Source organism: Pyxicephalus adspersus, chromosome 7, assembly GCF_032062135.1.
Source record: "Pyxicephalus adspersus chromosome 7, UCB_Pads_2.0, whole genome shotgun sequence".
In the NCBI taxonomy this organism is placed as follows: domain Eukaryota; kingdom Metazoa; phylum Chordata; class Amphibia; order Anura; family Pyxicephalidae; genus Pyxicephalus; species Pyxicephalus adspersus.
The window spans coordinates 45471770-45488563 of NC_092864.1; the positions used below are offsets into that span (position 1 = coordinate 45471770).

General features: G+C 36.6%; 1 protein-coding gene across 1 annotated transcript in view; it reads left to right on the plus strand.

The window, feature by feature from the left end:
- The window catches only part of XIRP2 (xin actin binding repeat containing 2), a 92858-nt gene that overhangs the window by 60165 nt on the left and 15899 nt on the right, over positions 1-16794 (plus strand). Inside the window, 3 exon segments of the mRNA XM_072418284.1 lie at positions 7612-7746; positions 15198-15290; positions 15491-15563. Coding sequence (XP_072274385.1) covers positions 7612-7746; positions 15198-15290; positions 15491-15563 — 301 coding nt within the window.

Genomic DNA, 16794 nt, shown 5'->3' on the forward strand with positions numbered 1-16794 from the left:
TACCTGCCCCCAGCTTTCAAAGCATGTATGCATTTTGTCTGTCATTGCAGTTTAGATGTCACTTTCTTTACTAGTAGAAACTACTTTCTTTACTTCTTTTTGTATGCTGCTTTCCCACCTCTTAGATTATAAACTCTTTTAGACAATGTCCACTCCTTCTCCTGTGTCACTGTCTGTGTTTGTCTGTCATTTGCAACCCCTGTGCTGCTTAATATGTTGACGCTATATAAATATTGTTTATTAATAATAATAATTTAATAATATTAATAATTATAATAAGTAGACATGCCACAGCCTAAAAGGTGCAAACGTGTATTTATTCCTATCTGTGTCCCTGTTGAGTGAATTTCTTATATTTCTTTCTCACTGTTACTTATTATGGGCTGGCAGTTGGGAGATTTTCCCATACTTCTTATTCTACCTGACACCCATTAAAAACACAGCAAATAGTAATAAAAACCAAAAGAACTCCAACTCTTCTCCACTCTTTCAAAAACCAAACAATGTTTCATCTATAGGTGGAAAAAACATTCAAAGACCCCAACCTTGGAATCAGACAAAGCAGGGAGTTTAGGTGGTAACAGTCAAAAGATATATTACTTTTCAAAACTTTATTAGTAAAAAATCTATAAAAGATTTTTTTACTTTACATACAAAAGTTTCAGCAGGTTACAGTGGATAAAAATACCAACAGTACACATTCATAATGTCTTGTAATTACAGGATACGAAACTGTAATTGCGTGATAAATGAGAATTTCTGCTAAGCTTTGTATCTGTCCCCCATCTTCCCTCTCTTTTTTGCAGTCAAAACTTTTAAAACTACTTTATTATTGACCAGAATTTATATAGAGCCAACATATTATGGAGCGTTTTACAAAGTCCATAGTTATATCACTATGTGTCCCTCAACGGGGTCCTCAATCCAATGTTACAGGCATATTTCAATAACTTAGTCTAAGGACAATTTTTCAGAGAAAGACGAAAAACCTAACTGTTTATAGGATGAAACCGGAGTACCCAAAGGAAACTCACACAGACAGAGGGAGAACATACAAACTCCATGCAGATAGAGTCCTGGCCAAAATTCAAACCTGGGACCTAGTGCTGCCAAGGCAAGAGTGCTAAACACTGATCCAACTGTGCTGCTTGTATTTTATGTGCTGTTTATGGTATTGAGACTAATGCTGCACAAAAATGTTGTCAAATTTAATCCTAGTTAACAATTTTTACTGGTAAAGTAATCACAAGAGACAAAGAAATCTACCACCCCTGATTTTTATCAAACACCACTGAGAGTCTGCAATAAATTAACAAGTTCAATACAGTTTTTTAAAATACTGAATCAAAAACTGGATAAAAGGCAATGTATTGTGAAGTGACTGCATTTTTTCTGACACAATGAATTGAGGAAATTCTGATCCTATCTCTTTGCAATCAGTTCAAACAACTATTATACGTCTGTTTTGCAATTTCAGCAAAAACTGAATTGATAGCTTGATCACTCTTTCAAATTGCCACATGTAAGGTCAACCTTACACACAAACTCAGAAAGAAGAAAATTAGGCTATGTACCACATGTTGACTTTCATTTCCATAGAAGGAGGAAAATATTTTCCTGAAGAAGTGGACAGTAGTTTGAGGCGCTTTGGTAATGCTGTCAATATATCTAGGTATAAGGCCATTTTATTTTCCGCGAGGCGTGTGGCTGTCGTACAATAGGTGGCAAACTGCCCTGCTTTAGAGTCTCTCCTTTTACAATGAATAATTTTTTCTTTGATTGCAGAGATTTTATCAGCAGTGAATAGCATTGTGTTTTTTACCCTGAAGTGATAGATTAGCTCCATTTAGTTTTTCGAACGTATTGGCAAGGCATGCAGCTCCTTTATATTTGAGTCACTAGACATAAAATTGATAAACCTCTGCAATTTGTTGCATGCTATTTGACTAGTCGCTCCATAAAAAACAACAGGATTTCGGGGCATGATTTAATATTCATAGTACCTCTTGTCCTTGACTCAGCCAATCATCCTCTTTGTAAAGTCTATAAGTAATTGTAGTCACTGGGTATGATTTAGTAAACGTGTAGAGGCTGTTAGCTAAGTTTAGTGAATTTGGTGCAGGTTCATTTACCTAGATCACTTTGCAAAAAAATTTTTAAAGCTTTTTAAGCAATATTGAGTTAGCAAAAACAAGCTTCTGTGAAAAACAGGAATTATAAGAAACATAATCCTTCAGTACAGTATTTACCCATTAGATCAAATTTAGACAAGGTCTATATCTAACTCTTTTTATATCGATGGGGTTATACCAGTTTTTTTTTGTTTTTTTGTTTTTATAACAAAGCAAGCTTCTTATGCAGATTATTCCTCATTTTTGCAACTCCCACTATAAAGACTCATTATTGCTGCTCTCAGAATAAGTGCCATTGTGTCTTTTGTAGTGTGGTAAACAGACTGAATCATCAGTATTCCTTTTATAAAGGTGAAACTTAGAATGCATCTCACCAAAATGTGAAAGTTTATAGCAAAAAGCAGAAAATTAGATTTCTGGGCAGCATTCTATATTTTGTTTTCCATTGGGACACAACCATTATGTCATGCATAGCACAATGTGCTGTCAGTCGGACTCTTTTCATCTCTTGATTCCAAGAACAGCAAACTCCAAACACTTTTTAAATGTTCCCTCAGTAACTTTTGCCTTTTTTACCTAATACTATCTGTCCTTGAAGAATGTTTTCCTGTTGCATCCTGATTTCTGTCTTGTAAAAAATAAGCTTTTGCTGTCTGTAATTCATGTCCTTGGACCACAAAGTCAAGATGGATTCCTTCTGCAAGGAAATAATATATTTGTACCTAAAACCTGAGGACTCGGGTCCTAGAATTTTTGTCATGACCATTGGTTAGCAGGTCACCTTTTGGTGACCAGAGGTAGCCAACAATTACAGGAGTTTTGTTCTATTTTGTTCCATTTGTGCTTACTCCTGTGAAATTGTGGGATCTGATAACAAAACTTTTAGGTCCTTGTAGTTATTGTGATATGATGACTTGAATGTCGTTATCAAATGGCTGCTCTTCAAAGGATTTTCTGTCATGTATGCAGTGGCTTTCCATTTGCCCAAAATGGCCCATTTAATTACTATGACTCCCTCAGCAGAGACTTTACTAAAGAAATGGTTAGACTAGACAGATATCAAATCAGAGCAATGGGTCTAATCTACAAATTCTAAATTCTGTCAGAAACTGTGCAAGAAGCTGAATGTACATTCATTTCTAACATTTGGCTATCATCTTTAGTGTTGCAGGCAGACTTAGAGAATAAATCTAATGCTAAAAAAGTACATTTATTGTTTTATTTCTGCCTTCTAAGATACATCAGCCCCTCTGCTTCCCACAGCTAAATTTACATATAACAATCCCATGCACTAGTCAGTCATGGTATTCTAACTCTACCCTTTCCCTATCTTATTGAAGAATCAAGGGACTCGGGTATTGGGAAGGCCAATTTTCTAAGTGAAAAAATACAGTATAAGAACACAACATTAACATATACATGACACACTGATTTATGGCTACCTGCTTTATAGAGTACCTCTGCTTCTCCATTCCTACTTTCTTTACTTTCTCTGTCTATCTTCTGGCTCTGAGGGCTTCTTCTTGCTCCATCTTGCTTTATTGCTCTCAGTCTACAGAATACAATAGCATACTGTAGACTAATATACCGTTAATCCCTTTATATCTAGTTGGATATTTTGGGTTGGCTAATGGGTGTGATTTGTAGGATACCTATTGGATGACACATTCCCCTAGCTTGAGATTGGTAATTCAAACTCCTGTAATTAATTGAAACTTTATTTGTAGAAAATCTGGAGTTGGGGAAGCACAGCAGAGCCCATATCACTTAGGTGCCAGAAAAGGTCAGGAGGGGCTATCATCACATTTTAGCTATATTGTGGATATGTGGTTTAATATCCCTTAGAGGCTATATTGAAAGTGGGCTGCGGCTCTGGCCCGTGCACCCCCCCAGCAGAGTCAGGAAAAGGACCACTCTTGGTGGGGGTGCACCAGCCAGAGCATTCAACATTCAAAAACATTCAAATATCCGGCAACCTCGGGACCCACACACAGGCCAGCCTTCCACTCGCAGCACCCATGGACATCTGGCACAGTTCCAGGGAGCAGGCAGCAGGGACGTCTTAACGTGTATTCAGTTTAGCAAGCAAGACCGAACGGCTGTTTCTGCAGAACAGCGCCATCAAAACATCAGTGGCCAAACAGTGTACTGCAGTCCCTGTATTGAAAATGCCATCTGAAATTCATGCCTGAAAACTAAAGGAAATGGATTATCAAAGGCCAGATTTTCGATTGTCAACTGTACTAATTATTCTTATCTTAGTTTTTTTTTCCTCTTCAAGATAATATATTATTTCCCTATGGCAATGTTTTTAATGAAAAATAAGAACTTGGAAATATATAAAGAACTTAACATTTATTTTAGCTGGTGAAAATGTGTATTCAAATAAAATTAATTGTCATTCAAAGCAGTGATAAAATGTGCTAATGAGAAAACCCATCAAAGATATTTACAACTTTAAAACTTTCCTATACCCAGGAGTAAACCTGAAGTCTAATAATAATGCTTTATAGATTTATAGATAAAACCAAGCCTCTGCTTTTGTTACTGGATGCCGGCATCATTTTTAAATCTCAGTTGTGACTTTTTTCTGTCTCTCTTTCTTTCTCTCTCTCTCTCCGCACACTCTAAATCCATTAGGAGTAGCCTAATCAACATAGAAATGAAGCAGAGTGGCAGTGACTCACTCCGTTAAACCAATTATGATTAGCGCTAGAAGCAGGATGCTGAACGATTGGCAGCTTTATGGACAGGTGATAATAAAATCTTATGAAAAAAAGTAATTTTGGTTTCTTAATGAACAGTGAAGATGTAAAGAAATATGACTTATTTTTTTTATAACAGAGACAGGTACAAACTGATGGGATGTGCTAATAAAAATATTTTACGATGAATTTAACTGTATTAGTATTTGCAGCACAAGCAGAGGTTCGTAGTTGATCCTGAATTCTTATATGGCACCAAAAGTTTAATCTACTTTTATTGTTGGCACAAAGTCTTCTGACTAAGGGAAATATGAGGAACAGGGCAGATTTGCAATAGCGGCACAGAGGCTTCTGCCTTTTGCTTTTATTAAATGAAGTAAGCAAAATATATATGTGTGTGTGTGCATGTATTGAAGAGATGCACTATTTTTTTTTTATTATTAATACAAACAACTTAATCCTCAAATAGGTGCTCCAGCACATTTCTAGTGTTGGTTTTGTTATGTATTATTAGTACTAATCAGTCAGACAGCTGGGGTGGTGAATTTGTCACCATTTCCAATCAGCAATAATTTGGTATCGTACCCAGAACATATGATTTTGCTGCTTAACTGAACCCCAACCCAGTATTTGAAATACTGCCACAGATAGTATACTTATGCCTTTCAGCATACATACACTCACAAGTATCATCCATATATTCAATATTGGTGCTTATAGACTCAAAAATGTTGGTTTTCTAAAAAACACCACTGTCCTAGAATCCTCTCTTCTACACAAATTACTTTCTCCTGGTCTAGTTCTCACCAACCCTTTAGACAGTGCACCTTCTCTATACTATATTACATATTTTTGTGGAGCAGCTTCATATTTACCTTCCATTTCTGAATCACAGAGGTGCTAATGGCTTGAGATTACCAACTAAACCACCAACTAAATAAAATGACATTAACATCTATAATAAATGCTCACAGTAAGAAAGCAATGGCACTTTTTAAATAGTACTTTAGTAGCAGGTGGTGTCGGTGATGCTTGCCCCTTTACGCCCAATCTCTATTGAATGCTCGAATTTTCAGTCCTATTTACATCTTGGACTTCGATTTTGCTATATCACTGTCATTCATCACATACAATATCATTTCTTTCTTGCTCTGTTTACCACCACAGTCTCTTTGGGAAACAAAAGCCTGATTGTTCAGGAAAAAGACATTCCGTAGCCTCCCGTCAATCTATTTTGTGGTGTGAAGAAATTGTAAGGCTGTTGGCTTTATATTCATTACCTCCCACTCTGTTTTTATGAACACTCTCCTTTCTCTGAGAGGCAAATTGGATCAAAATGTAATGAAAAAATGTAGATGGCTTGTCAGCATGGCATGGTAATAGGTGATGCATAGGAGCTGTCACAAGCAATGTGTTTAACATGCCACTACCACCGCTGACTTCTTTCTTTTCCGACAGGTTGTCTATTCTTTAGTCACATGGTCAGGCCATTAGTTAGCTCAAAAAAAAATGTTTTATGTTGATTAGTGGATTCAGCCTTTGAATTTTATTTTATATTGATTTTTTTATTTTTTTAATAAAGGAGCTCAGGCAACTGCAGTCTAATTTTAAAAAGCGTACAATCTCATGCATCTTATAGGCATTTTAAATAAATTTCTCATTTATTTCACAATGAAGTGTATTGTAAAAGAAGATGATGCTTTTGAAGATAAACGGAAAGAATTTTAAACAGATCAAATCAACACAAAATGCAGAAACATACATGTAAAGCTGCAGTCCAAAAAAAAAACGTCCAAAATAAGACACGTAAAAATAAAAAGCAGCTTTCTCAGCAATACTCATATTAGATCTGCATCTTTCTCCTAAATGTATATCTTCCCACCAAAAGATATCACTATTCTATTGGGTTAAATGTCAGTCAGCTTTATTTACCTTGCTTCCTCCCATTTCTGACTGTCACATATTATATGATTGACATTCTCTAATGTAGTAAGAACCACCACCAATGGGTAAAAGGAGGTGTCCATTACATCACACCACTTTCATGAAGACACTTGGAATAAGGATCTGTATACCTTCCTTTTATTAAAGTGCAGGTTGGGGCCCTAGAGATGTTTACTTTGCACATAAAGCAGAACTAAACTCTTTTTATACCCAACAGTTCCCATTAGGTTGTGGGTGCCGCCATTTTTTCTCTTCCTTGTTTTAATCTTTGGCCATCTTGATTGGCTGGGACTGGATTAGCTAGTGTAAAACTGGTGTAAAATCAATCAGAAAATCATCATTTATTGGATACCCTTGCTCTTGATTGGGTGTTCTTTGCAAAGAATATTTTTATCACAACTTGTTTGTCTCAGGTAAATTTTGACCTGTTCTGCCTGATTAAAACTGTCCTGGTACTGACTAATTTTACACTGCTGCAACATCCGGAGTATTATTAGTAAAACCCCAGTCAGTGCTTTTACTTTCTAATATATTTAGGCCTAGTTTTTCTATTTAAAATATACTGCTAGTAGCCAAGTTTAAACTGCCGTGTGACCTTCAGTTTCTTAGCTCTGATCCAAAAAATGGCCAGAATTTACTGACAGTATCAGTCCCCCATAAACTACAGTAGGATGGAATTTAGAAGACTCCCAAAACCTTGGCAAATGATTCCTGGGCAGATTCACCCATAACGTTTGCAGAAATTACAATGAAAAAAAAGGTGCCAATAATTTTTGTATATGTAAGTTCAATGGCATCCTCTTACCTTTCTCGATTTCTCTTCATTCCAGGTGATGGAGGAGGCAGAAGCTTGCGTGGTACCTGGCGGACTGGCCACAATGAAGAAACACTTTGAAGCAGACAGTGCCTTGTCTCACAGTGCTGTCTCTCAGTATCAGTATCAGCATCAGCATAGATCTGTAAAGGTAATGCAATAGTGGAAATCTTACAACCTCTGGAAAACTGCAAGAACAGACATTTCTCTTTTAAGGACTAAAGATCATTTTGCATTTTGCAATGTGAGAAATTATCATTGAAACTTCATAATACACCCCTCTAATAATCACCCTTAAAGATTAACAATTATAATAAAAACAAAATATATTAATACTTACCTAAATCTGTGGAGTGCCCACATCTCTGCCTGGTTGATCTGGACTCTTTTTGTTGACTGCTCAACATCAGAGACCTCCCAGTTTCCAAACCTGTAGTAGTGAAAAGATTAAAAGAAAAAAAAAACCACAGGGCCATAAAACGTTAGTCAATATCCTTTTACCCTGATACTTGGCATTTCATTGGTAAATACATACAATTGTATTTGAAGGGAACTAACACAGATCCACTTTAATAATTGCAGAATAATTGACCTCAATTTAAAAAAACATTTATTCTTTTTTTTATAATCTAAATCCTCATAAAGTGCAACAGACTTCCTCAAGTACTTTATGCTGTATCCTGTTACACCTCCAACCTCAAAATCTCATACCCCACAATTAACATTTTTCATTCTGTGCGGTACATAGGGACCCTGATGAGCCTTATTACAAGACTATTCACACATTCCAGTATCATTATCTCTCTGTCTCTACACTTTAGGAAGATGTATAATATTACAGCAATAAGCTAAAAAAATCTAAATTTACCTTCTGGTTAGTATATCTGTGGATCTGCAGAATAAAATTTATGTAAGGATTCCTATAATGCACCATTCATTAGAATGGAGTGTCTCCTCTTCACATTGTCTGAGATTCTATTTTCAGGTTTCTATGGTAAAGATTCATAGCTGTTGATGGTCAGGAAATGGAGGAATGGTCAGGCTGAGTTCATTTTGATATATCAGTGTTACACCAGACAGAACCCAGCTGCTGTAAAAGTTTCTGCTCTATTCTCCAGATTTCTTTAGATGGATGATTCAGATTTATGTTATGCTTGTATTTGAAAAGAAATTATAGGGATTTCAACTGAATACCTGATATGTTTACCAGGGGTTAAGAAAAATAAGAAAAAAAAGCAAGGGGGCAGAATTGGTGGACCACTTGCTCTATTTTTATCATCACTCTGCTATATGAACTCCTGTTTTAGCACGAGAGAAGCTTATTAAAATGTGTTCTTCTTGTACAGTTAGGGCAAAACTCCATATTTTGGTAATTATGGTGGTGCCTTTCTTGTCTCTTTTAGTGGTGGTAGCCAGCCTGCACCAAATAGAACTCATGTAGTGATGTATGAGTTTTATTCATTGCAATAATATTGAGGTTCATGCCAGCCTGGGCTCAGAGGAAATGGGTTGATAACGACAGCCATTTGCTAAAGAAGTAGAGAATTCATTAAAATTGAGTATTGCAGCCAAAGCTTTTTTTTTTTTTAAAGATATGTTGACCTATGGATTGCTTTTTTTAACCCGGATTTCTTCCTAAATGCCCATACATGATAAATTATTTACCTTGATACTTCATGAAACAGAATGTGGACAACAGCTAATCATAATTACATTTGTTCATTGACAAAATATTGGTCATAGGTCTATACTGTCATATGCAAGATCCTGGACTTCAAATTCAAAACATTTCCACATCAGAGTATTTTTATTCCCATTGTTGATGTCAGTAGGTATGTAAAGAAGTCATATCTTTGGTTTTAGTGGAATATGTCGATGGGATGGACATACACCCTAAAATATATATACACCATAACAATATACAAGCCATGTATAAAGTGTATGTATTCTCCAAACTTTAACTTCACTTTTCAATGACTGCATCTTTTAGCATTTTTCTCCTTTTGTCCAAAACTAGGCTGGAAAGTATCTTTTTTACAGTATAATAGATTATATCCATAACCATAACTGTAGACATGGACCAGCATACTCATTGACGACATGTTGATGAGTGTTTTTAATTTTATCAATACACTTTAGGATATTGCCGTTAAGAAACTGAAATATGTTTTGGATAGTCAGACCCTTACATTGATCTAACTACACTAAACTAGCTAGCTCTATCTGTATTAGATGTCATGGGTCACTTCACGCTATTGCTCTTGCACTACATTAATAAATAAATGTCTCCACATGAGTCTAGATTGGATGTCAACTAGACAGTATAGCTCATGGGTCATCTAATCAAAATGTGATTGCAGTTGTCATTCATTAACTGCCTTATGAATACAAGAGTGTCAACTAGCAGCAGATAATGGAGATCATATTTTAATATGAATAGTCTTCTGTGTCAGTTTTTAATGGGCTGATTGAGAGGCAAGGGTTTGGTAGACAGTTAGAAAACAATTATGTGAGAGAACCATGTCGATTGCAGTCATATAAAGCATGTCATATAGAAAAAAATCCAATCCTTTTATTTCATTATTGATTCCACGACATGGCTGCTGACTGTAAATCTGGAAGCCCGTTCACCCAAGAACATTAGCTGCATCAAGCTGATAATGCAGATTGGCAGTAGAAATTTTCCATTTTACACAAATCAGATATTTTTGGTATATTTATGGATTCTTAGACTGTAAAGGTTTAAGTACTTATTGAATATTATAGTAAAAACAGAAATGATGCATAATTTTCCTTAAAGAGCAAAACTGGACAATGTGTGACTTTAATCTGAAACTTCTAACATTAGCCAGCAAACTTTGCAGGATCTAGATTAATTTTACTGTTATCTTAAAACTCAACTCCATTTTTTTAATGGTGGAGGTTTGGATTAGAACAAGTTATTGCTGCAAAATGTAAAATGTCTTCGCTGCTGTCCACTACAGTAATTCCTTTTCACTACTAAATGTCCTAAGTCTTCTGTATAATGACACCCACAATTTTATATACAAGAAGACTTAGATTTTCTGGGAAGATCGTTGACTTAGATTCTGGGAATCCATACTGGCCTTTGAGATTTCCAAAAAGGCGAAATCCTTCTCTTCAGATCATGTGCTGATGTGCTATGAGTGCAGGGCACAGTTATGTTGCCGCTTTAGGGGCCATCATCAGCAAATGATCTAAAAAGAGCAACTCTGCTCAACCTAGAATGAGCCTTTCACTGTCCTTTAAAGTTTTTACCCTTCTCCATAGCACCCCTATACCACAAACTTCTATGTTTACTTTATTACATTAATTTGACAAAATGTTTTTAAATAATTAAATAGACTATGTTAGTTATGGTATAGAACTATGTTATAGAAACAAGATTTACATAACAAGGTTTTCAACAAATAATTTCACAATAATTTCAACTTTACAACAAATAATTTTACAATAACTGTAAAACCTTTTTTACCAAAAAAAATTGTAACAATTATTGGTATTGAAAACAATCATTAGTGATAATTTCATGTGACAGTTGTAGGAATGACTGCTGTTCAAACAGGCTGTTATAGGCTGAGGAGATTGGATGGGGGAGAACAAGCAAGAAACACTCCATTGCAGGGAGTACTATGGCCCCCATTAGCTGCCAGCCATTTTCAGGCATGATAGATCACTAAACAACGTCATGGGACATCGGTACTGATCCCAGATTTCCATTCCAATTTTCACAAAAGTTTGTCCAATTTGTAATTTGTTTTTTAAAATTTGTTTTTAAAAACACAGCCAGAGTGCTGGGGGGAGAAGGAACTGCTGGGTGTGCTAGTTTGTTTGAGCACACTTATTCTCCATAATGGTTAACTAACACCAGCTAATGATAAAAAATTAGAGCTGGGTATCTGTGCTTTAATTACCTCTGGTCATAAAAAGGTCGAAGGTACCATCAAAAGACCTAATATTTTTATGACTCTAACCCCATCCTCCTAAAACTGTCTATTTTGTTGTTGTTGTTTTTTTTTTTAATGCTCGTTAATATAAAATTCTCTCTTATCTTTCTCTAAACAACTTCATAATATGCCGAAATTAAGCAGTAGCTGTACCAAATAGGGTTCCTGCCTGATTAAGCTGGGCTTTCAGCATGCATATTAAGTCATTTAAAACAAAGGTTGAAATGCTTTTCACAAATGACTACATTTAAACTAATGCATCCCAGAGGCAGGGAGAATGATGTATTTACCACCAGCTCAGACACAGCAGTCCCAATTACTCTCCCATTTCATAACAGCTTAATATGACTGAACCAAGCCGCTGGTAGTATAGGGGCCACTCACCTAGAATGTGCAATGCCATTTCACAAGTCTGAAATGACCTGTGGGAATTAATTACTCTGAGCTAGTAAACACTTTAAAGTGTTTTGACTGCGTTGTGGTTGGTTGTGTGGTTTCAAAGCTTTTGATGGATGGGATTTACTGAGCTGATCCTGTGAGCTTCTCACGTCTTCGTAAAATATAAATACATCTAGCTGAAAAACCTAAGGTGAACTTATGCGTGTCGCAGTGTACAAGTGCATCATTTATTCGAATATTTTTGAATTTATCAAAGTGTATGAAAAAATTTTAAATCTCTGTTTTTATTTTTTTTTTTTGTGCTCATAGAATTAGGTAGATTGTGCTGGATCCATACAATACACAAAGCCTCTATAAAAATAATAGTACAAATAGAAACCACAAATAGAAAATGTGAATCTCAGCAACAGGGATACAGCCAACAATAAAATTGAATACTAGCAGGGACATTATCTGCAAATAGTTTGCAAGTTCTTCTCGTGTTAGTATTATTTTTTTTCTGGGCATTCTCGTTTTCCCCAAGTCCAAAAACATACACTTTGTATTGTATGGATTAATTGGCACCCAAGAACTAGCCTTAGTGTGTATGAAAAAACAGAAGCTTGAATTGCCAGGAACTGCAACTGAACTGAACTTTTGGATAAAAGATGTTAATAATAATATAACATTTATAAAAATTAAAAACTCAAAAAAAAAAAATAACTAATGGGGTCCTACGCAAAAAATCTGGTGCTCCTGCCATGAAGGTCCTTGTACAGGTACTTGACTAGGGTAGCTCGTACCTTTGCCCCCAAAAATTCCCCCCACACCTAAACCCCACCCCTTCTCTCACTTGCCAGCCCCCCTCCTATTCTTACACTCTTCCCAATAACACACCGCAACCTGTTGCATTTAAAATAGCTGGCAAGCAGCCGTTTATTTAACAATAAATTAACAACTTAACAATTTCCATTTCCATAAAATTAACTCTGCATATATATATATATATATATATATATATATATATATATATATCTGTAACATAAACATAAAATAAGCAACAAATTAATAACAAGTAAATAACAAAATAAATTAACAATTAAATAACATCCATATAAAATATAACTTAACCCTTTATTTACCATAAACCAATTCCTAACAGAACCAACCCATTTGTACCCAAAACAACTAGGTTGCAGGTCTGGACGGTAAAGTCCGCAACACCATCACATCTCCAATAATGACCAATCCCGCCATGCCATTCTGGCCCCTAGCAGCACAGCACCACCTCAGGGGCCTCCACCGTTCACCACTTAAAGGGGGGGTCCCCACCAACTTGGGGTGCCCCCCACCATAATTAACCCAGAACTCTTACCTTCCACCAAACCTCAACCGCCTACCCCACACCTTATAACAGGGCGGGTGGGTGGAAAATTTCTTCTTTCAAAATACTGTCCTTAACGTCCGTTTCTCCCTCCTTTTACCCTTTCTTGTCTCCACCCCCTTTTACTTCCGACACCATCCTCTCTCTCTTTCCCCCTCCTCTTTCTGTAATTCAAACCTTAACCCTTTCCCCCTTTCTCTTGGGCAGTCCGAGCACGCCTGTCATGCAGCCCCTCCGCATATTTTCCTGCTACGGGCCTCTCTTTCTGTATTGGAGGAAAAGTACTTCTGCATTGTCACCCTGTCACGTGCTCCCCTGATAGAGACTACAGTCATACCAGCACAAACTGAGCCATGGTCCACCATTGTCACAATTAGGAAACTGCTATCTAGGACAATGATGTGCCTCAGATGCTGGAGTGAATAATTTAAACAGGAAAGTGGCTAAAAAAGGTGCAGGAGACTATTTTCAATAAAATACAAAAAAAATCTCTGAAATAAAGGACTAAAACAGTAATTTGTGAAAAAACATGCAAGTTGTTTCTGATACACAGTGCTATAGCAAACAAATTTCATAGAGTCTACATCTACTGTAAAAGAATTGCTGGCGTTCAATTAAAACAAGCTGCACAGAATGCTTTCAATTCACTACTAGAAGTGCTAATCCAAAAAAGCTGAAATTTTACAGACAAAAATGTAAAGGTTGCATCTGTCACTTGTTTGTGGGCATTTTTTGGAAATGTATTCCTGAAGCAGAACTAAACTTGGTAGGTGGTGAGCTTCCACCATAATCACAATGTATGCACAGCATAGGTGCCAATTAAAGCACATACTTAACTAAGTGCAGTCTCCTGCAGTAGTACCTGACCAGGACCTGTCATCGATGCTTCCTAGAGAGTTGCCATCTTCATGGAAAGCTTCTGTAAAGATGGTAATCCACTTCTGTAACCTCTTCGCATTAATCTAGACAGCCTATTGATGTTGGAATGGACATGGTGATTGATTGAAATAACCCTAATCTGGTTGTTACAGTTAATAAATGACTGTATTTATTATTTATTAATGTGACTTACACAGAGTTCTACAAAAAATTCAAGGAAGAAGCATTGTGTGCCAAGAAATAAAATGTTCTGACTGGGGAGCTCAGATGCTCCAGCCTTTTACCCAACTCACCAGCCCCTTGACCACCATCTTCCATCCCACACTCAAATATCCAAAAGGAAACCACCTAGAGTTTGCATAAACAATAATCATACAATATGTAACATATATGTTGTCCCCTCCCAAAATTAACCACCCCCAACACCCCTGCTAATGGGTTGCTAATGGGCAGGGGGGCGAGTAATGCTCTTTTTTGCACATATCACACCCCCCCCCCCCCCCACTCTCCAAACCGACCATTCTCTTACTCCCTCAACGTCCAGCCCCCTCCAACGTAACCCTTTTTTCTCTGTTACCCTGTCCCCTAGTCATGCCAGCCTTCCTCCTAGTCCTCTGTCTCTTGCTTTGGGCTTCTCCTTCTCATGTATAACCTGGCCTGCATAACATCATAGGACAGTATTGATAGCAAAAAGAATAATTAGGACCAAACCAATATCTATCCACTTATCAATGAATTGCAAATAATCATAATTTTTACAGTTTGGAAAGTGCATGATTTTGTAAAATGAGTCTTTAAAAGTACAGTTTTCTATTAGGAATCATTGCCTGGCTTCCTAATTATATGTCACTATTCTGCCCTAATTGTGCATTTTTGCCTGTGTAAGTAAAATTCATGCTAAACAATTCCGACTGAAAATATCAGACCCACAAAGCTGACAATATCATTGTCTAAAATAGAATCTCATCGGGTGAATTTGCTTTTGTCGTTTAGGAAACAAGAAGAAGCAATGAAGTCAAGTTTGTTAGCAGCAGTCAAGCAACTGAGCAACACGAAAGCCAATTTTCAGCTAGCAATACAGAACAGGTATTATACAAATATTCATTAGCATGTTATAGATGTCTATTATATGCAAGCCTGCGCATAAATACAACTATTACCAATGCTTGTATAGAAAATAGTTTTATAACTTAGCATACTTTTCTGAAGCCACTGCAGTGTGTCTTTTTATTTATTGATGTTGAGGATAATGCTGTATTTTTAACTGCATCATTTACTTTACCTAGGTGTCTCTTCATGAGCAAAGCACCCACGAGACGAGCTCAGCATCTAATTATAATCAAGTAGCTGATGGAGGTGGTAAGAATCCTGCTTTAAATATATGCTGTATGGCAAAGCTAAATGCACTGGGGTAGCAAATTGAAGTCTTGTAAATTTCACGTGTACGTTTACTGATGAGAAAACATTTAAATCAATAATGATGGTAAGAACTGCTCTAATATGAGACCCAGAGGAATAAAAAACAGAAATTCACATAATGGTATATCAAACTTTAAGTGTACCTGACTATTTTGGAGCATATACCATGCTGAAAAGGAGAAAGGTTAGGATATGCTTTATAATTTTTTGCAAGACAGTGGTCAAAAGGATAGGAGTACTTATCTACGGATTTTTTTTTTTGAGCTGAACTCTGGCCAGTTTATTTTTCCTATTTACAGTGGGTCCCCATACCTGTCACAGAGGTCATTTTGATCGGGGGATGATGCTTTTAGAGTAAAACTTAGCTTACTATATGTTCCTGCCAGGTCTCTTGTTCTACTTCAGTGGACAGGTCCTATGCAACTATGTCAAAACCTTTATTACTCCCTGGTCTAACCACTGACGTCATCTTCTGCTGTGCAAGTGTATGATCTTTGCTCTCTAGGGCTGACACTGAGACCCCAATCATTATCCAGAGTGTCACAGAGAAAGAGAGTCCTGGTGACTGTGAAAGTGAAGAAAAAGGAAGTCTTTCTTCAAAAGCATTAGCTTCTCAACCTTTTTAACATGGGAGAACCCTTAAAATAGCTTTCTGGTACTGAAGAACTCCTGCTTTACTATATCTACAGCTCACATCATTCTAGAGTGGTAGTCAATAGGAAGGATTATATTCATGGTCATTGGAAAAAAAATGCCACTCTTAACAGATAGCCAAAAAGATCATTGGTGTCAGTGGTAACTGACCTGTCAGGTCCAAACTGCTCATTCCTCAAGGAACCCCTAAACACTTCTAGAGGAACCCTGGTTGAGGAACACTACTCTAGGCAGAATGAGCTCGCAACCAAAAAGGGAAAATTGTATTGCCTGAAGTTCAGTTATTTTTTTTTATAGTGGTACACAACTGGGTTTTCATTTTTTGCCAAAATCTTTGTTAGGGAGATTCACTCTCCCTAATTGATTCGGTGTTACTATTTTGCAGACAGCCAATCAAAAGTATTTTCCTCTTTTGGAAATTTATGAACACATTTTTTGTTGCTATATTTAAGCTTATTTACACTAAAATAGCTATGCTGATTCTGAAAGTGCAGTTAGTTTTCTTCTATCACGCCAG